At 39.2% G+C, this 19,882-nt stretch overlaps 4 protein-coding genes across 9 annotated transcripts in view; 3 read left to right on the top strand and 1 right to left on the bottom strand.

Moving 5' to 3' along the window:
* LOC120418085 (integrin alpha-PS1-like) overlaps positions 1-7,888 on the top strand; it is a 40,424-nt gene extending 32,536 nt beyond the window's left edge. For 3 of the 5 annotated variants that reach the window (XM_039580352.1, XM_039580348.2, XM_039580350.2), the window contains 11 exons: positions 3,606-3,709; positions 3,768-4,134; positions 4,358-4,562; positions 4,624-5,154; positions 5,210-5,664; positions 5,720-5,859; positions 5,960-6,201; positions 6,664-6,766; positions 6,829-6,955; positions 7,013-7,527; positions 7,589-7,888. In XM_039580352.1, coding sequence (XP_039436286.1) covers positions 3,606-3,709; positions 3,768-4,134; positions 4,358-4,562; positions 4,624-5,154; positions 5,210-5,664; positions 5,720-5,859; positions 5,960-6,201; positions 6,664-6,766; positions 6,829-6,955; positions 7,013-7,527; positions 7,589-7,801 — 3,002 coding nt within the window. In that variant the 3' untranslated portion in view covers positions 7,802-7,888. The remainder of the gene's footprint in view (positions 1-3,605; positions 3,710-3,767; positions 4,135-4,357; positions 4,563-4,623; positions 5,155-5,209; positions 5,665-5,719; positions 5,860-5,959; positions 6,202-6,663; positions 6,767-6,828; positions 6,956-7,012; positions 7,528-7,588) is intronic. The other 2 variants (XM_039580353.1, XM_039580351.2) reach the window with 1 other exon arrangement.
* A 3,878-nt stretch (positions 7,889-11,766) lies between these two features.
* LOC120418056 (mpv17-like protein) lies at positions 11,767-18,729 on the top strand. 2 transcript variants are annotated; one of them, XM_039580308.1, is made up of 4 exons: positions 11,767-12,049; positions 16,254-16,387; positions 16,449-16,580; positions 18,446-18,729. In XM_039580308.1, exons 1-4 carry the CDS (start codon positions 11,782-11,784, stop codon positions 18,617-18,619), a joined length of 708 nt encoding a protein of 235 aa, XP_039436242.1. In that variant the 5' UTR covers positions 11,767-11,781; the 3' UTR covers positions 18,620-18,729. The 2 variants fall into 2 exon arrangements, with proteins under 2 accessions (XP_039436242.1, XP_039436243.1); XM_039580309.2 differs by lacking the exon at positions 11,767-12,049 and adding an exon at positions 14,775-15,965.
* Positions 11,908-14,278, top strand: LOC120418057 (mpv17-like protein). Its single transcript, XM_039580310.2, has 4 exons — positions 11,908-12,049; positions 13,300-13,457; positions 13,524-13,657; positions 13,715-14,278. Exons 2-4 carry the CDS (start codon positions 13,334-13,336, stop codon positions 14,075-14,077), a joined length of 621 nt encoding a protein of 206 aa, XP_039436244.1. The 5' UTR covers positions 11,908-12,049; positions 13,300-13,333; the 3' UTR covers positions 14,078-14,278.
* LOC120418055 (uncharacterized) lies at positions 18,688-19,776 on the bottom strand. The gene is made up of 3 exons (XM_039580307.2): positions 19,584-19,776; positions 19,218-19,520; positions 18,688-19,158 (listed from the first exon to the last, which is right to left on the bottom strand). Exons 1-3 carry the CDS (start codon positions 19,659-19,661, stop codon positions 18,688-18,690), a joined length of 852 nt encoding a protein of 283 aa, XP_039436241.1. The 5' UTR covers positions 19,662-19,776.
* Between the last annotated feature and the right edge of the window lie 106 nt (positions 19,777-19,882).

Here is a 19,882-nt window from a genome sequence, read left to right as displayed (position 1 = left end):
CATGTTTGTGCAGTGCAATGAAAGCGTACATTGACATTGGAGTTTGGTACAAAAAAAACTTCGATATGAAGTAAAACTGACTTAGTGCCTTCTTCACTCCCAAATCAAAAATGAGTTAGGTTATCTGAAAATAACTATGTTTTGAACTCAACATTTCAAAACCTAAATGCACAGAAAATATGGATTTTTATATGAAACCAAGTGGATGCACGGCTAGTCTAAAATTTATTTTTTATCTACCTTGAATGAGCCTCACTAATTCACTCTGGAGCTAGTCGGAGAGACCCTCCCGAGTCAAGGTAACTGTTTTTCAAAATCTTCTATCCCTATTGGTGAAATTGTCTGCTTTTTAACTTTGTAGAACGTTGTTACCCTCTAAAAAAAAACTCGCAAAGTTAAAAAAACAAAATTTTGAAACGAAAATTAAAGTCACAATCCATGGTTCAAACAGTTGAATTAAAAAAGTATTTTGAAATGCATATTACACCTGCCATGTTGTTTTGCAATCATTAAATTTTATTATATTTTAAAATATTTGCAACGGCCTAATTCATCTGGAAATATCAATTTCACTCGTGATTATCAAAACTGATTGTTTGGATTTGTAGCAAATATCATCTTGAATAAATATGCCGAAAAGAGATTACTATTACATCGAATCTCTTTAAAGTTAATCCAGTTGTAGTGTACAAAAAGATGCCAATTTTTAAAATCCTTCGTATTTGTATATTTGTTTGGCAATTAGAGTGGTGAAACTGGTAAAAATCGTTCGAAGTTTGAAACTTGTGTTTCCAAGGGTTGTGAAGGGTGCTAAATTGGTCGATGCACGAAAAGATTTGATTTAATTTATTCGACTCTCCCCGCAAACGTCAAACCATAAAAAAAAATTTAGGGTACCGAATAATCTGGTTATGGAACTGCTTAAAAAAAAAAAACAAAGGTTCATTTAATTAAATTTCAAAACTTTTATAAACTTCAGACAAATATTTATAATAATTTAAAATCGGTCCATACTTGAATAGCAACCATTAGAAAAACTTATTTTTTTAGTAGATAAAACATAGAGCAATTCCAGCCCAAAACAGTAATTTTTTAGGTACTTTTTTCTCGACCCTCTCCGATTTCAATGAAACTTTGTAGACATGTTATCCTAGGCATATATAAGCCATTTTTGTGTATATGGAGCCAGTTACACTCGATAATGACATTTGATAAGGGCGTAAGGGATTTAAATATTTTTGTATTTCGTAATTTAAATATTGCTGTATCTTGAAGCCGTTGCATCGTATCAAAAAGTGGTCAAAGACATTCTTGTAGGAAATTTGACGGGCTTTCCGAAAAAAATACACTGAAAGAAAAAAACACTCCACTTTTATGAGATTTGTTGATTTTAAAGTTTAAAAGTCAAATTTAAAGGTGAGCCCACGATTTTTTTTCGTTCGAAATTTTTGTGAAAATAGCATAAGATGTTACAAAAAGACTCACGAAAAATGCAGGATGGAGCAACTCACCTAAAACAATACAAAAATAATTTACTGAAACTGTTTTTTTGAAAAGTGCTCTAAACGTCAAAATTTTCAAAATCCGAGTACGAGAATCGATTCTCCAGACAATTTTACATAAAAGTCTCCATATTGACCATTGTCCTTAGTCCAATCCTTGTGAAGTTACAGCGGTTTTAAAAATAAAAATGTTGAAAAAATAGGTTTTTTGATGGTTGTTGGCAATTTCTATATGACAGAGATGATTTTTCAGTCTCGAAAATATTTTTACTGGAAAGCTCGTCCAATTTCCCATAAGTTTGTCTTTGACCACATTTCAATTGGATGTATGGGCTTACAGATATAAGCTAATAACATTGCTCATAACTGAAAACATAATATTTTTTCAGTGTAGTATAGTAACCTGGATAGTAAATTAGCTTATATCTGTAAGCCCATACATCCAATTGAAATGTGGTCAAAGACAAACTTATGGGAAATTGGACGAGCTTTCCAGTAAAAATATTTTCGAGACTGAAAAATCAAATCTGTCATATAGAAATTGCCAACAACCATCAAAAAACCTATTTTTTCAACATTTTTATTTTTAAAACCGCTGTAACTTCACAAGGATTGGACTAAGGACAATGGTCAATATGGAGACTTTTAAGTGAAATTGTCTGGAGAATCGATTCTCGTACTCGGATTTTGAAAATTTTGACGTTTAGAGCACTTTTCAAAAAAAAAAACAGTTACAGTAAATTATTTTTGTATTTTTTTAGGTGTGTTGCTCCATCCTGCATTTTTCGTGAGTCTTTTTGTAACACCTTAGGCTATTTTCACAAAAAATTTGAACGAAAAAAATCGTGGGCTCATCTTTAAATTTGACTTTTAAACTTTGAAATCAAAAAATCTCATAAAAGTGGAGTGTTTTTTTCTTTCAGTGTATTTTTTTCGGGAAGCCCGTCAAATTTCCTACAAGAATGTCTTTGACCACTTTTTGATACGATGCAACGGCTTCAAGATACAGCAATATTTAAATTACGAAATACAAAAATATTTAAATCCCTTACGACCTTATCAAATGTCATTATCGAGTGTAACTGGCTCCATATACACAAAAATGGCTTATATATGCCTAGGATAACATGTCTACAAAGTTTCATTGGAATCGGAGAGGGTCGTGTACAACCGATTCCCTATTTGACATGGAATTGCTCCATAGTGAAAGAAATATCCGAATTTCAGTTCTTCAGAAAGCATGCAGGAAAAAAAAAATATCAAGTCCGTTGTACTGTTACAACGAACATCGCTAAAAATCAGCACCCCTAAAAATATCGGATTTGCTCCATGTTATTTTGCCAATGTTTTTAAAATTTTCATTTATGCCTAGCATACTTGTCTTTTTACATTCATGGTGTGCCAATGCATAACAACATGACTACAATGCATTGATACAACACACACATTGAATCGGCCAGGCCTACTGCGTGAAGTTCACCGCAAAGACAATTCGATGAAGTGGGTTGAGTTTGAGCATAGAGTGTTCAAACAGCAACTTTGGGATGAGAACCATGAGGCCACGCCATCACAGATTTGCCTAAAAGCAATAATTATTGGGAGCACCGGACTAAGAAGTTTTGATGCTCCAGGATCATTTTATAACCACTAAGGGATCATTTCTGAACAGTGAACAACACCGTGGTCATAAAGCATATAAAAATATACTGAAAAAGTGTGATCGAGACTTCAATTAGTATCATAAACCCTTTGCTTATGTTTTACTCATGGAATCAATTGCTTTCAAAAACATTGTTTGCGTGTATATATCTAGCGTGTTTGCAGCTTTGAAGTTGGTTAATTTCTTATATAACATTGAATAAATTTTTAGATTAAAAAAATATAAATATAAACAAAAAACAAAATTTTCTAGCATGGATTTTCGTTAATTTTATTGTGTGTACATTATTTAGCAAAAGAAAAGAGTGTTCATTATACTACTAACTTCAACATATAATATTTCACTTTGTTTAATACCCTTACGATTGCTGTGCCCGTGTGTACATACATAATTCTTCTTATTATTTTCCGCCTTACTAACATTTTTGTTTTATTCCACAAAAGCTGACGACGAGGAGGAGGATGAGCTTCTACCACCGACCAGTGATGAGCTTAAAACCAATCAATGGTTAGGCGTCACAGTCAACTCCGGAGGAAAGGAAAATAAAGTATGTAAAAGTTATATGAATTTTAAATTTGAGTTTCTACAACTATTTGACATTTTAGATCTTCGTATGCGCCCACCGATACATGAAAGTCCAATCCAAGGGACAATCGAAAGAGAGCGGTCTTCACCTGGGCCAAGGCCTGTGCTACGTGCTGAACAACGACTTTACGTTCGGATTCGCGGTAGAAGTGTGTCTTGGCCGATCAACTGAGCGTGAGCACGAACAGTACGCCTTTTGCCAGTCCGGAACGTCGGGCATGATTCTGGACGATGGGACGGCCGTGATCGGAACACCCGGGGTGATGACCTGGAAGGGAACGGTGTTTGCGGTGGAGGTCGATGGAGAGTTTTTGTCCAGAGATAAGACGCAATACTACGGGCCGCACGATAATGCGGACTCGCCGGTTCCGAACTACAGCTATTTGGGTGAGTTGAGATCTGGTGACTGTGCTGATTCTCGTGAGACTTGTCAAAATCAAGCTTCGGAATCTTGCAATCATATCAACAATGCTCCAGGAGTACGAACAGGGCGAAAACATGAGAGTCACATTGATGTTCTCAACCGCGAGCGTTAGCACCGTTAGCAAACAGGGACGCCTGTACGTTTAAAACCAGAAATGATTTCAAATTTGACATTTTCCTTTACAAGGTATGGCCGTAACGGGAGGAAAGTTCTTTGGCGATTACATGTCCTACGCGGGAGGTGCACCGCGAGCCCGAGGCAACGGTCAGGTGATCATATTTTCCAATAAGAACAAGCGGAATCCGATCTTCAAAGAGCGTGAGCTGCGTGGAGAGCAGTTTGGCTCCAGCTTCGGTTACGTGCTGGCAACTGCCGACGTGAATGGTGATCAGTGAGTTCTGCTTAGGGGTCTTGGACATTGGAGTTGTTCTTTAATCCGTTTCTTTTTGCAGTGCCCCAGATCTACTTGTATCGGCGCCATTTTACTTTTCAAAGTCTGAGGGAGGAGCCGTTTACGTATACCAGAACAGGAACAACAACTTCACTGATAATTACACGACAAAGCTGACTGGTAAGCTCGAGTCGAGGTTCGGCATGGCACTCGCAAATCTCGGCGATATCAACAAGGACGGATGTGAGGATATAGCGATCGGTGCCCCGTACGAGGGCAACGGCGTGGTCTACATCTACCTCGGAACGCCGAATGGATTGTCTACGGCTCCGTCGCAGGTCATAACTGCATCTGGGTTGGGGTTGAACGTGCCAGCGCTAAAGACTTTTGGAGGTGCCCTTTCCGGGGGTGTTGATCTAGACAACAATACTTATCCCGATTTGGTCATTGGAGCGTATGATTCGGCCGCTGTAACGACGTTATTGGCGCGGCCCATTACCAACATCAAGACCTCAGTTATTGGATTAGAGCTACAGAACATCGATCCGACCAAGAAGGGTTGTCCAGCCGATCCTGGCGCCAATGCGACATGGTTAGTTAATGAACTTTAAAACTGTAGCAAATCGCCTTAACTTGATCCTTTCCAGCTTTTCCTTCCAAGCCTGCTGTTCCATCGAACCGTACGAAGAGTCCGGCCACTCGAGCAGTCAATCTCAGCACCTGAACCTGATCTACACGATCGAGGCGGAAACGTACTTGAAAAAGTTTTCACGCGTCTACTTCGGCCCAGACCGGGGAACTCGCTCCAACATCCTGCGCAAACAGATCAGCGTGATCACCGATGGGCGCCAGGAGTGTCGGAAGGAGATCGTCTACATCAAGGACAACACCCGGGATATTCAGAATCCTATCCGATTCCGACTTAATTACACCATCTTAGATAATACACTGCCCGAGTCCGCCCTAGACACACTCGATCCTATCTTGGATCAGACGCAAGCGGTCCGGACGTTCGAAGCGACCTTCCAGAAGGACTGCGGAAACGATGGCATCTGTCAATCGAAGATCGACATGAACGCTAAGCTTTCATTGGAGAAGCAGGGTACCTTACAGTCGTCTAATCTATCATCTTTTTCTAACGATTTATTAATATCCAGCAGACAACTCCTACTCGCTAGTTCTGGGACGTGATCGCGCCATCCAACTGAACGTCAGTGTGACCAATTTAGCCGACTCAGCGTATGAAACTCACTTATTTGTGAAACATGACCCCAGCATATCATACAGTGGAACCAAGGTATCGGCCGCCCTCTGTCTTCATTGATGCAAGAAAGCAGTTTCGTTTACTAACAATTATCCCACCCCTCTTCTCCATTCCACTCACCCATAAAACGCAGAGCCTCTACACGTGCAACCAGTTCAACGCCACCCTCGTGGACTGCAATCTGGGAAATCCGATGCGGCGAAATGCCGAGGCAAAGCTTTCGTTGCGCTTCGATCCGCAACGGGTGGACGATCTGGTGTCGCGGCTGTCGTTCCAGGTGTTTGTCAACACGACCTCGACGCTGCTCGAGGGCACCCGGCAAAGCGCCACGTTGGCGGTGAACGTGATCAAGCGCGCCAAGATTAGCATTTCGGGGTGGGTACTTAAAAGATAAACTATTTTATTGACATATCTTGTGTAAACGTTTGTTTGTATACCAACACACAATTTCCCTGCGTTTAACAGAATCAAATTATCAAAAATTAATCCCGGTCATTGAGATTCGAGGACGTTATAAATGGTAGCGTATGGTAACGTCGTTATGCCTGCCTGGAAAGTCAAAATAGTTACCCGATGTGTTACCATTCATTACGTTATCCATGTTTGAAAACCTAGATATATCTAGTATAATTTTCCTGATCGTATCGACATCTTCGGCAAAGTTGTGATTACAGAAAAAATAGGTTCTAAGAAACAAAAATTGTTAATTTGATCAATGCTTATTTGTTGACTTACTTTTGCTCATCAAAAGGTCCAGATAAAAATATGAATTCTATTTCTAATTGGTACCTTCAACATTAACCACAGCTTAAATTAATTTCATTTCTTTTTTTACAGAGCTGCCCATCCGGAACAAACTTTCTACGGTGGAGATGTGAAAGGGGAAAGTGCGATGGAAACCGTGGAGGACATCGGCACAGCCGTGCAGCACATTTATTTGGTAAAAAAACATGATATTGCACGATAGTTTCCGATGAATAATACCAACATTTTTTCACCCAGATCTACAACGATGGACCGTGGCGAGCCCCCAAGGTTCAGGTCAACATTCAGTGGCCGCACCAGGTCGCCAACGACAAACCCCAGGGAAAGTGGTTGCTCTATTTGACGGATATTCCGACGGTTGATGGTATGATTTTCGCCAAGAATCTTTAAAATTTTGTTTAAAACATTGAAACATTTTCAGCCACCAACGGCGGTGACTGCGTTGTCGAACCCCCCAAGTCGATCAACCCGCTGGGGCTGAAAAAGACCTCCGTCCTCAACGAGCTGGTCCAGATGGACCGGTACACCCAGCGAGCGCACAACAAGTCGCTCACGTTTGCGGCGGAAAAATCCGAGCGGATTTCCTTCGCCAAACAAAGCACCTACTCGTCGTCTTCCGAGTCGACGAGCACGCTGAACCGAGTCCGGCGCGATCGCTCCATGATCATTCGCGCGGAACGACTCACGGACAAGGACGGCAAGCAGACCGAAATTGTCCACATGGACTGCAAACGAAACACTGCCAAGTGTATATCTATTGTCTGTAATGTGTACGACGTTCAGCCCAAGGCGCAGGTGCTGATCAACGTCACTGCCAGGTTGTGGAACTCCACGTTGGTGTCGGACTATCCCAGCGTAGATCTGGTGAAGATTGCGTCGATAGCCCGGATCAAGGTGTTTGAGGTGGAGCAAGAACATCCGGTGGACACCGTTGTGGTTAGTTTTGATGAGTTTACATCTTTTTATGTAAAAAGTAACAATAAATCTCTTATTCCAGGTGGAAACGCTCGCGTATCCGGAACTGCTGGACCAGGTGGGCGACGGATGGATCCCGATCTGGCTCATTATAGTAGCGATCGTAGGCGGTCTGCTTGCGCTAGCGCTGCTCACCTACATTCTGTGGAAGTGTGGATTCTTCAAGCGGCGAAGGCCGGATCCAACGTTAAGCGGGAACTTGGAGAAGAACAGCGAAAGCAAACCGTTCCTTTAACAATCTACTATAGGGACGTGTTCCTAAGGATGTCCACTTCAAAAGTGATATATAATTTAAAGTTTCCTGTTCCCTGTTCTTCCCTCCCGCGATCACAAAAATACCACCACCCCTTGCACGAATTGTAAATTTACTACCATCCATTAGATCATAGGTTAAGAGTTAGAATAGTTTAAGAAGGAGCTGTTGCAGCAATTTCTGCGAGGTTTATTTTTTAAGGAAATGTTTAGTTAATTTAAAAAAGATAATTTAACATACGTTCTCAACTGTTACGAATTTAGAGTTCTTCCACATTTATTTAAATCAAAAATCGTCAAGCATAGTCCAGGAGATGCTATGCAAAAAAAAAAATGCGTTATAATGATTGTAGTTGAATTACTGCAATTATTAATTCGGTGGAAGGTGCCTACATGGTGACTCACTCTAATGTTTATAAAACAGTCGCACGTTCATTTCAGCTTTCGACCCTATTAAAATTGTAAAGACTGACTTTTGAGGAAAAAAAACATCGTTTGGAAATGGCAATAAGCAAGAACAAGTTCAAAATTTCTAAGATCATGAAATTTGTGCTGAGATAGAGATTATCTTTTGGTTTTTTTATTCTTTGTCTTTATCTTAACCTATACCCTAACTGGCTCAATCGGCCTTGCCATCACGGAGCCGTGCGTCTATTTATAGATCCGGGATCTATTGTTTTTCGTCTTGATGAATGTTGATGATCTCCTGGGGGTCTTGTTGGAAGAGTATTCCTTCCTTCCGTCACGCGTTGCGGTGTGGTTGGTTGGTCATCTTCCCGTCCATTCCCCACTCACCCACCGCTAGTTGTTGTAGTTGTTGTCGGTGGCGAGGTGACCGGGCGGGATTCTGATCGTCTGCTTGAAAGGCAGATCGCTTCACCATTTGGCTAAGTACCCGGTTATATCTTTTGGTTAATACAGTTTCATAATACAGCTTTCAAAAATATTGTATGGTTTTAGAGAAATCGACGAAATAAAAAGCGTAACGCCACCGCGTAAAAAGAGGGCTCTGTATTAGCTTAAAAACAGACGCAAAAGATAATGCAAGAAAAAAACAAGTAACATGACCTAAGAGATTTTCTCTCTATCGTATCAGAAATTTTTTGAGTGAAATCAAGGTATCTTTTAAATCATGTTCTTCACGTGTAAATAAGCAACGCACCCATTCTCATTACGACGGCTGAACGAATAAAACGTGTTCAACTATTACTCTTTCAATTCGTTTAAAAATATTTCAGCGCAATAGATTAGAACCAGTAGGAACTTACTCAAATTATTTTTAAATCAGAAACACTTTCCAGCAGTAAGAGATAGTTTTCTGTGATTGTCTCAGTTTCCTAGTTTATAAACAATTTTTTTGAGGAATAAACAAGAAAACTCATAAAATTTGTGTCACTTCTTGTGTTTTGAGTTATTTTTTCTACAAAAGTTCCTTATAAAAAAATACTGAAAAATCTTACGTCAACAGGACTAAACACATACTTTTCAACTGCAACGAATTGTGCTAAAGGAAGAACCGTCTTGCCTTTCCGAAAGTGCCATTAGCACACAGTGTGAACAGCATTGTTGCTATATTTTAATAAACCTAGTGAACAGTGAAGATGTTGTACAAGTTGCAAAAGATGATGATTATGCAGCCGATTTTTATTTCTAGTTTTAAATTGCGATTAAACAACAGGTAGAGAATAAAACAAAGTCGATGCTATTTTTTTTTCAACAAACAGTATCGAAACAAGTGAGTAAAGTTTAATTTAATGTAGTTTAAAATAAACATTCGTAAATTATATAACAGTTGTATGTAACTAAGTATCGTATAGTAACTTTTTATGTAAATCTGACATATTAAACTAGTTTTACAACAATAAAAACTGAATTTTAATATTGATATCACATTTCCAAAATTATATTATTTATTAAACAGTAAATTGCACTTTGCAATTTGAATCAATGGATGAATATTTGATGCCTTTTCCATCAAATTAGAAACTTGACTTGGACTTGGAAAATTTCAAAATCTACGGTAAGTTGAAGTTTCCATATCAAAGGTTAACAAACAGCTGCATAGCAACGTATATCAGCCCAGCAAGTTTTCTATGTTGATTGTAGATGACGGCCGTAAGTTGCGTACTTTTCTAAGTAACTTATCTATTTTACTTTACTTGACTAACTCTGGGATGGGATAAACAAAGAGAAAAAAACCTATTGTCAAACTAAACCACTTTCAACATGGCCGCTTCTGTCAACCTAAACCAGTCCTTTCTTATGAGGAGAAAATGAGAAGTATTGTAATTTGAGTTGAACAAAAAATTAAAAAAATTTAAATCAATTTCACAAATAATTGTGAATTGCATTAATAGATTGATTAAAATATTTTCAATTGAAAGGCATTTATTTCTATCGTACACCGAATGTTGACTTATCAGCATTTTCATTTAAAAAAATACATTTCATGAACTGACTATTCTTTTGCTCATTTAAAACTATTGTTTTTTTTTTTGCGCGTTACATAGAAATGTCATCTAGATTGAACAATATTAAACCTGTGCTTCCCATGAAATTAAAATGTGGCGTGAAGAAACAACATCGTAGAACTGGATTTAAAAAGCAAACAAAAAAAAATTGCCACAGTTTAGCCTATTTAATTTTTCGCACTTTTTTATTTCAACACATTGCCACAACTTGAAAAACAAACTTTTTTGCTGTGAATGAATTGGTACAAATTTGAATTTTTGCCAGCCATTTCTTTCGATTCTGACACCGTAGGGCATGCGACCTATGGAATGTTAACTTTCTTTAAAGTTGAGTAAAAATTGCCGTTGAATTCGACGTGCTCCTCTTTGGGGAACTGGGAAAGATTTATTTACTTTCTTTGCGTAACGGGACAACGACAGGAGCAGATCTAAGAAAAAATCTCCCCTCCCATTTAATGACTTGCAGGCTTTTTAGGATTTTTTTTAGATTGAAGTAAGAAAACGCATTTAAATCGTATTGCATTTTTCACATCCAAATGAAAATTAAAAATCTTTCATATAAAAAACACATTACAAATTGAAGAAGTGAACATTTTTTGACTCATCTTTGATTTCCCAACCATTTCAAGTAATTTGTATCCGGTAGCTCCTTATGAACGGATCCACCGTAAAACGATGGAACATAAACTCAGGATTCTCCACCCACGTCCAACCGCAAATTTTAACAGCCAAATTCAAAAAAAATCTGCGAGGAAAAACTAAACAACATTTCAACCAAAGAAAAAGTCATCCGCATGCTTGAGCACTGAGTTGAAAAACATCATCAAGAAAATTTGAATTGTCAAGCTATCCGAATCACAAATTGCTTGATATTTGTTTTCGAACACGAATTTTCTTGCAAAAAACAGAAGAAGAATACAAACGTAAACACTCAAAAAGAAGACTCTATCCAGCCGTCCCGTCCCAGGACTAACTTAGCTAAGTGATTGTAGAAAGGCCATAAGGGCCGTTGATATGACCAACGTGCATCCTCTGCTTGAATGTCACAAACTGTGTTTTGCTGACGATATAATGCGTTTCACCGTTGTTTAGTAGACCAGCGACTGACAGTTTGTTCAAGAGCAGCTCAACCGGTTTGCAACTGGTACTCCGACAACAGGGTGGTTCTTAACACTACCAAGTGCTCATTAATCATATTCACCTACAAGTGCAAGAAATTTTTTGTGACTGACTTTTCTTCGGATTGTTCTGGCTGACTGACCACGCAGAGTAATGTGGTTTGACGTTCGCTGGAAGAGTCGAAAGAAGTCAACAAATCACTTAGTGAATTGTACAGTCACGATGGGCTCGTTGATGTCTACGAGATGTCTTGTTGAAGTAAAAAGTAAAAGTATCCGATACAGATGTCAGGATAAAAATTTAAAAACCCAAAATTTAACTGTGGAATTAAAAAAATGTGGTGTTTTCTTACACGTTCAAAGCGTGCTCAAACATGAATAACGCGCTTACCCAATATTGTATAGATTCAACTCGTACAGTGACTAAACCGTTTCAAACACCCAATCAGGCCAGGTCTGTGAAACGTGTTTTCTGTCTAAACAGTCTAAAGAGTACTGAGAGAGTTGTTAGGTGTTTTACGTCACTGCTTCTGAGAAATACTGTTATTTATATTAAAGTTCATACAATATTTTGCATTTTAACAACCAGAAGCAGTGTCCGTAACCAAGAACTATTCCGAATTTCTACCTTTACACTATTTGGTACGTTTTAAGAGTAGCAATTTAAGGACCTGCAAACTCATTTGCCAAAATCAAGGTCGAGGCTAACTTGTTTCCGTCACTTGTTATCAAGAGCAGCAAACATACCTGTGTGCGTTGGCTTACTACCACTAGTTTGAAACACGTGCGCGGGAAGTGTAAATAAGATCACGCTGTTTGCAGTGTTCATTCGAATGAACACACTTTGATGACTAGCAAATGTTGTTACAAGAATTCTAAACGATTTATTACAAATGTATGAGATTGCAATTTGTAACCATGATTTTAAAAATGCCGAAAAAAAATACCAAAACCGTTACATTAAAAATATGTTACAAGATTTGCAGCCTTAATAATAATCAAAATAGCGGAAACAGGAGATCACATAAAGGTGTCAATCAAACGTTATCAATTTTGAAATGTTGGTTCATTCCATTCTTTGTACACATGTTCATTAAAGCGAGTCGTTCGTATTTCACCCACTTGATACAGTCCAGACTCGATTATCCGAAGGCCTCGGAAATTTTTTAACTTCGAATAATCAAATCATCAGAAAAAAAATATCCGAAGTCTCATAAAAACCTTCGGATAATTTGTCTGGACTGTAACACCAAAATTTATTCCACTGAGGGTGAGGAATTTTTTTGAAAAAAATGATAGTCCATTTAATATGTAGATGGCCGCTAAAGTAATAGGTAAAAGAAACAGGTAAACTTTATACAACAAAAATTAGAAGGAGTGTTTTCAAAATTGGCGGTGGCATTTTTCGAGACGAGATTTGTCTGATCACGCCTTCCGTCGGACGGGAAGTAAATGTTGGCCCCGGACTAACCTAAAAAAGATTAGGTCGTTAGCTCAGTCCAGGTGTAGGAGTCGTCTCCCTGGGTCCTGCCTCGGTGGAGTCGCTGGTAGGCAGTTGGACTAACAATCCAAAGGTCGTCAGTTCGAATCCTGGGGTGGATGGAAGCTAAGGTGTAAAAAGAGGTTTGCAATTGCCTCAACAATCAAGCCTTCGAACACCTAGTTTCGAGTAGGAATCTCGCAATCGGGAACGCCAAGGCAATGCTGTAAAGCGAATAATTTGATTTGATTTTTTTTGTTTTCAAAATTTTACAAGAAATTTTCGTTTATTTTCACATCTAAACTTCCAAACTCGAGTAAAATAGGGAATTTGTATGGAAATTTTCCCTTTTTCTCGAGCTTGGGAGTTTAGATGTTAACCTAAAATTTTATTTTATTTTTGTTTCTTTCAGATTTAACGACGATATCTGCTTTAAAAAAATCGAAATGAGTCTCTCAGTAGTGAAGAGCGTATTCCGCAATCACCCAATAGTGAAAGGCATGGTAACGTACAGTATTTTATGGCCAACGGGTAGCATCATTCAGCAAACAATGGACGGCAAAAACTGGCGTATGTGATGACTTATTTGTATGATTGCAATTGTAATTTCAGAATCTTTTATTTTACTTTCGTTAGGCACATACAACTACCGCCAGAGTTTGAACTTTGCAATATTTGGAACATTTTTCGTGGCTCCCTCATTGTACGGATGGGTAAAACTTTCCAGCCAAATGTGGCCCTCAATGAATCTTAAATCGGGAATTACCAAAGTAATATTAAAATTACTCAATAAAAAACATTGAAATAAAACTATTTAATTTTCTTAGGCTATTGTGGAACAATTCAGCTATGGCCCTTTGGCCGGAACCAGTTTCTTCTTTGGGATGAGTTTACTAGAGCAGAAAACTACGAAAGAGGCGGTCCAGGAAGTTAGGGATAAATTTCCGGATACGTATAAGGTTGGAGTTTGTGTTTGGCCAATCATTCAAACGATCAACTTCACACTGATAGCCGAACACAACCGGGTTCCATTCGTGAGCATTTGCAGTTTACTTTGGACAACATTCCTGGCTTATATGAAGCAGAGACCCGAGCACAGCTCGGAAGACGACGTCGTTGCGGATGGAGTGACAACAGGATCCCCAAAAACGAAAGAAATTGAAGTGCAACGAAAGCTGGCAGCACTGTAATCTTTGCTGGAAGGTTTCAAATGCGGACGTGTTCAACCAAAGAGTGAAGTGTATTTATTGTAGAATAAATTGTATTTAAAGGCATTCTGTAGGGAAATCAAACTAGTGAAATTTATATTTTATTTGTTAAGTGTTTAATGTAGAATTGTTGACAATAAATTTCAGCCCCACCTAGACGAGCACAAACAGTCAGTGATTGAATTTGGAAATTGTGCTATTTTTTCACTAAAATGCCAATAACTCCCTTCCGATATAACTGATTGGGATGCTTCACCCTTCATTTTGTTGCATTTTAAGCCCTTTCAAATGTATTTTGAATTTTGAAATTTTATTGCATTTTGTCAACGTTACAGCCTTTTTAAGATTTTTGGAAGTTTTTGAGCCTTCAAACGTCCCGATTTGTCCCACTTCTAGTTGACTTAGAGTGCTCATATTTAGCCCAGAAAATTTCCTAAAGAAAAGTGAGGTCGATGCGAGATGTGAATGCTTTGCTCGTGGACTCGCTTAGTACACTTTTTTCGTAGATTTGAAATAATATTACAAAAACAACCGGCCAAATGTTGCGGGTTTTGTTTCACAAGCAGAAGATTCGGGGATCGAATACCGGTCAGTTCCCTTGAAATTTGAAATAAGGAATTAAACTTAAAATATGATTAAAATTAAACCATTGTTGGAATTCGAGCGAGAAGAAGGAAAGCATTTTTCGCTCGCGAACGAGGGAGAGAACTTGTAGTACTTTTCTCTTCTCGCTCGCGCTCGCATTTTCGTTCGCGTTCTCGCTCTCGCCGCGAGCGCTCGCGAGCGCCTCGTGCTAACCGTTCGTCCCAAGCTAGCAATTTGTTTATCAGGCTTATGAATATGAACCAGGCGATGGTATAGAGGTGTAACTTCAATCGCTGTGTTGTTTTTTGTTCGTTTCTAACACGTTTAACTCCTCGCGAACGGGCAATTCTGGCTCGCGAGAAAGCCCGTTCGCGAGCGGAGGAGAGCACGGGCAATCGGTGAGTTTCTCTCGGCAGCTCGAGACTCGCGGCGAGAACTCGAGAGAGAGAAAATTTTCTCGCGAGAGCGCGATAATACCAACACTGAATTAAACAATTAGACAATTAGGGGAAATATACCCATTCGACCGTTCGACCAATTCTCATCACTTTTGCCGTTTTCCGCTACTAAATCAACATTTTCAGATGTATCAACAATGGAGAGTTGCTTGCTCACTTTTATTTGAGCTATTTATTGCTTTGGAACAGCCAAAAACACTTCATGAAAGCTGTAATTCATGATCAAAGTACTGATAGGCCGATAATAGAAATAGGCTGAAAAAGGGTATAGTTCCCCTATTAGATTTATGAATAAAGCTGAACGCTCATATTTTAAATTTTGGCTGTAAATTTATCTTTACCACCTTTATCAAAATTTCCGTAATAACAGATATCTCAGTTTGACTAAACCTCAATTTTTTTTGTTTCAGAATGCAGGTTTCATTGACCAAGTTCATCTGCACACAAACCATCTCATAGCTTAACCGATCTCAATCCGCATGTGCAGAAAGAAAACTACCACGTTCAGCGGAGATCAACGCTTCGCGCAAACAACATCAGTTGGATAGTTTAGTACTAAACGCGACGAGCAGTCGTGCGCTGCTTGCTTCCGAAAATTGAAATTTCCTCAACGAATTACTCATCCTTGAGCGATTCTTGGCGCACAGGAAGTTTTTACGTAATAAATATTATTCGAACATTTTCATAACGCACAATGCTGCGGTTGATGTTTAGTCGGGCCCAAGTGTTCCTCAACCGGTATCCGGTGGCTCGGGGGATGGTCACGTACAGTTTCCTATGGCCCACCGGATGTCTCATTCAGCAGTCTCTCGTCGGAACGCATTGGAGTACGTGGTGAAGTTTGCAAAAAATCAATCGAAAGTTCTCAGGAAAATTCTGTCAGCTGTGAAGCAATACTAATCGTGACGTTCAAAGGCCGTCGTGGCAGTGAACTTGGCCGCGCGCCAACACTTGACCCCGTTGGTGCAACGCGCGCGGAATGTACTTCCCACGTTTTTTTTCGCGATCGCGTGCGACAACTTGTGTTTACTAAGGGGCGGCCGGCGTCCTTTGAACACCTTGGCGAAAGAGACTTTCATGAATGAATCAATTTGTTTCCTTTGTTTCGTGTACAGGGGACTACGACTGGACGAAATGCTTTCGGTTTTTCGTGTACGGAGGATTCATCGTGGCGCCCTCACTTTACTGTTGGATTCGGCTGGCCTCCATGATGTGGCCCGCCCAAACGCTCCGATCGGCGATAGCGAAGGTTGAATTTTGGTGCAACAGATGAAGTCAAATAAATCTCTAACTTAATCCTTTGATCGTAGGCAGTTACCGAGCAAATTAGTTATACGCCGTTGGCGATGAGCCTTTTCTACTTTAGTATGAGCTTGCTCGAGTCCAAAACGGTTAAGGAATCGTTCGCCGAAGTCAAAGCCAAAGTACCGCCAACGTACAAGGTAAGGGATATAGGATAAGGAATGTTCGAATAGTTTTAGTGATTTTAGTATCAAGAATGACACAGATTTTTAAATTAAATTCCCAAGATAAAACTCTATACAAACCTGATAATCAAAAAAGCATAGACAAGAAGGCTTTATTTTCATTAATGACAGAATAAGAATAAAACATAACTTCACTTCTTTTTGCAACTAGGCATCATGAACTTTTAGCGACAGAAATCGAATCAAAACAAAGTTTCTCATCATTTAAAATCAGAACACTTGAGATTTGAAGAATAGTTTTGTTTTATTTTCTTTAATATAAAACTTAGAAAAGATTTAAAAAGTTTTATTGAATATGGATTATCTATTATTGATAAAAAATAGAGAAACTCGTATCGGCCTAACATTTTTCACAGTGTACTCATTTTTTGTGGTCCAGATCATAATTTGCTAGAATTGGCTGAAGACTCCAAATCGATTAGAAAATCCTCTTTTTGTGTGGAGGGGGGGGAGGGGGTGGGGGGTTGTTGAAAGTATCCACCTGGTTCATGGATGGTCCCCAAACTCCAAAATTATGGTTTTGGATTAAGAAAACGCAGAGAATGGATGATGTGAGTGTGGTATTAAAGAGTTAGAATTGAACTAGTTTCACCAATTTCCTTGAACTTTAATTTTCGCCCAGAACACATTTTAGATTAACGCATCAATGGAATAAACCAAAAAAAAACAAATATTCCGTCTTGGGTGATGATCATCACATTCAACCTATCTTGAAACTAGCCTCACATTGTTTTATGTAATAATTACATAAAACAATGCGATTTTTGAAATTCATTGCGACTAACCTACAGCTCAGCACTGATCTCCCTTAGGCTCTTTTTTTAAATTCGCAAAAAATGGCACTAAGAATTTGGTTTAGCAAAACGATCAAGCTCAAGTATTAAAGTTCAAACCTGACAAAGAGGCTAAACAATGTTCAAAATCAGTTTTATGGTAATTTTCATTTATTTATTTTTTTTACTCTACAGTCCGGCCACTTTGATACAAAAATAATATGTTTTTGTCAAAAAATATTTATTAAAATTTTCTACATCCTTTTTTAATAAATTTTGAATTTTCCAGCAGGGCTGAGTTGTAGGTTATTCGAGGTTAGTCGTTGACTAACAAGTTTTTTTACAAAAAATGTCGCCCTCCTTGAACAATGTTTCGCCCTCAGCAGGGCCCAAGAGAAACTTTGAATTTTGCAATTTTGCCAAGTTGCCGATTTGTGCTGCGCCTTCATAAAAAAGGCCCCAGAATTATGTTTTCTATGAGGACATCCATAAAGTGGACACTGTTATGGAAAGTTAAGTCCCTCCCCCCTACTCTCCCCATGTGAACAAGTGTCCTTACCATCAAATGTATGTAGCGTGGACTATCGCCAAGCTTCAAAACAAGTACAGTAGTTGTTCGGTAACTGGGCGTTGTTTAACTGGGCTGCTTTTTAACTGGGCGCTCGATAACTGGGCCGTAGCCCAGTTAAAAAGCAGACAAACGTCAAAAAACCAAAACAAACAAAAATGACCGAGGGGTTAATGGATGCAAAAATCATATTCAACAAATAAAAAAAACCATTTTCAAACTTTGGTTTATTTTCAAGTTTGCAATTAAAAAAATATGAAAAGTAAGCATTGTAAATAAATTTGAGTAACTTTTATTTTTATATTTCATCTGGAGAATATTATGCATCGGTAGTCCCCTCGTTATTTTTTGTTCAGCCCAGTTAACGAGCAACATTCGGTGACTGGGCTACGTTCTCAGCCCAGTTACCGAACAACTACTGTATGTTGCCCCTTGCACAAAACACGAAACTCTACACAAGAATTCGTCTTTCGTTTCAGGTTGCCATTTGCATTTGGCCTTTACTTCAGACGTTCAATTTTTCTGTTGTGCCGGAAAAGAACCGCGTTCCCTTCGTCAGCATGTGCAGTTTGCTGTGGACGATTTTTCTCGCCTACATGAAACAGCTGGAGCTGGAGAAGCTCCAGCAAAGCAAGTCGCTTATTCCAAAGTAACGTTTCAAAGTTTTTAAGGTTTTGTATAAATAGTTTGTAAACTTACGTAATCATGTCTAATAAAACGTTCACGACTCGTTCAGCACCGACGAGCTGCCTTTGATGATCACCTTCCGGACTTTGATTTCGTCTAGTTTTGTGAGGAGTTCGGTGATTGCTTCCGTCGAGGCAGCCGGCAGTGTTCCGGATTTCATCGTACGCTGACCGACGGACATTCGATACTGGAGCGATTGATCAATGAACAGGTATTTGCGGACATTCATCGAATCTTTGCTGAATTCGGTAAAGGCGATGAATGTTCTGTCTAGGTCCCGGTGGATTCCCCAAAGGGTCGACGGAAGTTCGACTTCGTACACTTCGTCGAATAGCGTTTCGAAATCCGGGTGGGCCAGTACTTCTATAACGATGTTGTGCTCTACGGCGTGACCCTTGATGTTTCCGTTGATCTTGTGAACCGCAGATTCTACCACGCTTGAGTCCGAGGATGATTGAGGCACTTGTGGGATTGGGTCGACCTCAGGGTCTTCCTTTTTGGTACGCTGGAAAAACAAAATCAAAATTGAATTACAAATAATCATGACAATGCAAATCTCAAAACCTTTGCCGAAACTACACCACCCTCAACCCCGTCCCGTGTTTTCCGCCTAACAAGTGTCTTGGGCTGGGCCTCCACTTCCGCAATCTTGGCCAACATTTCCTGGTGGTCATACACCGGCACGGTCCTCGGTTTCAGCGTTGGTTTGTCCCGTAGAATGACCTCCTTTTGGCCGTTGATCGTGTGCTGCCAAAAGCGAACAATGTCCTGCTCGCGAAAGTGTTTTTCGCATACCCGGTCGTGCTGCTTCAGTTGACGATGGTGCTGTGGGAGGATTTCCTGCCACTGGCGGAACAAGTCCGGGTCCTGGTAGGGGAGAGGATGGGTTAATTAGGTTTGTTTCTGCTTAGCTAACCGAGGCAAACTTACCTTCCAAGGAACCACAAACATTGCCCGTGAGGTATTCTTGCTAAGGGCATCGCATTTGTGAACAAAACAGTTTCGCATTATTGCAAAAGTTTATTTTCGAACTGAAATCAATTTAATTCAGTTTGTTTATGTTTTGGGGTGCACGCTCAGCAGAAAATGCCGAAATTTATAATACGAATACGTACACTCTTGTTTGAAATACTTATCTTGTTGGATTAACCCTTTCAGGCCTGAATTTAAAAATTTTTTTTTTTTTAGTCAATGATGGGAAAATGATTCTTATGACCATACGAAAGTTA

Source organism: Culex pipiens, chromosome 1, assembly GCF_016801865.2.
Source record: "Culex pipiens pallens isolate TS chromosome 1, TS_CPP_V2, whole genome shotgun sequence".
Taxonomy (NCBI): domain Eukaryota; kingdom Metazoa; phylum Arthropoda; class Insecta; order Diptera; family Culicidae; genus Culex; species Culex pipiens.
This window is presented reverse-complemented; position numbering and strand designations above follow the sequence as displayed.

Bases quoted from the DNA above. Each gene is read 5' to 3' on its own strand.
- LOC120418057 (XM_039580310.2), top strand. From the start codon at position 13,334: ATGAGTCTCTCAGTAGTGAAGAGCGTATTCCGCAATCACCCAATAGTG. The intron at 13,458-13,523 runs GTATGTGATGAC...TACTTTCGTTAG, and splicing joins AATGGACGGCAAAAACTGGC to GCACATACAACTACCGCCAG. The intron at 13,658-13,714 runs GTAATATTAAAA...TAATTTTCTTAG, and splicing joins TTAAATCGGGAATTACCAAA to GCTATTGTGGAACAATTCAG.
- LOC120418056 (XM_039580308.1), top strand. From the start codon at position 11,782: ATGAATAACGCGCTTACCCAATATTGTATAGATTCAACTCGTACAGTG. The intron at 12,050-16,253 runs GTACGTTTTAAG...TTTCGTGTACAG, and splicing joins TTCTACCTTTACACTATTTG to GGGACTACGACTGGACGAAA. The intron at 16,581-18,445 runs GTAAGGGATATA...CTTTCGTTTCAG, and splicing joins AAGTACCGCCAACGTACAAG to GTTGCCATTTGCATTTGGCC.
- LOC120418055 (XM_039580307.2), bottom strand. From the start codon at position 19,661: ATGCGAAACTGTTTTGTTCACAAATGCGATGCCCTTAGCAAGAATACC. The intron at 19,521-19,583 runs GTAAGTTTGCCT...CTCCCCTACCAG, and splicing joins TGTTTGTGGTTCCTTGGAAG to GACCCGGACTTGTTCCGCCA. The intron at 19,159-19,217 runs GTTTTGAGATTT...TTGTTTTTCCAG, and splicing joins GTGGTGTAGTTTCGGCAAAG to CGTACCAAAAAGGAAGACCC.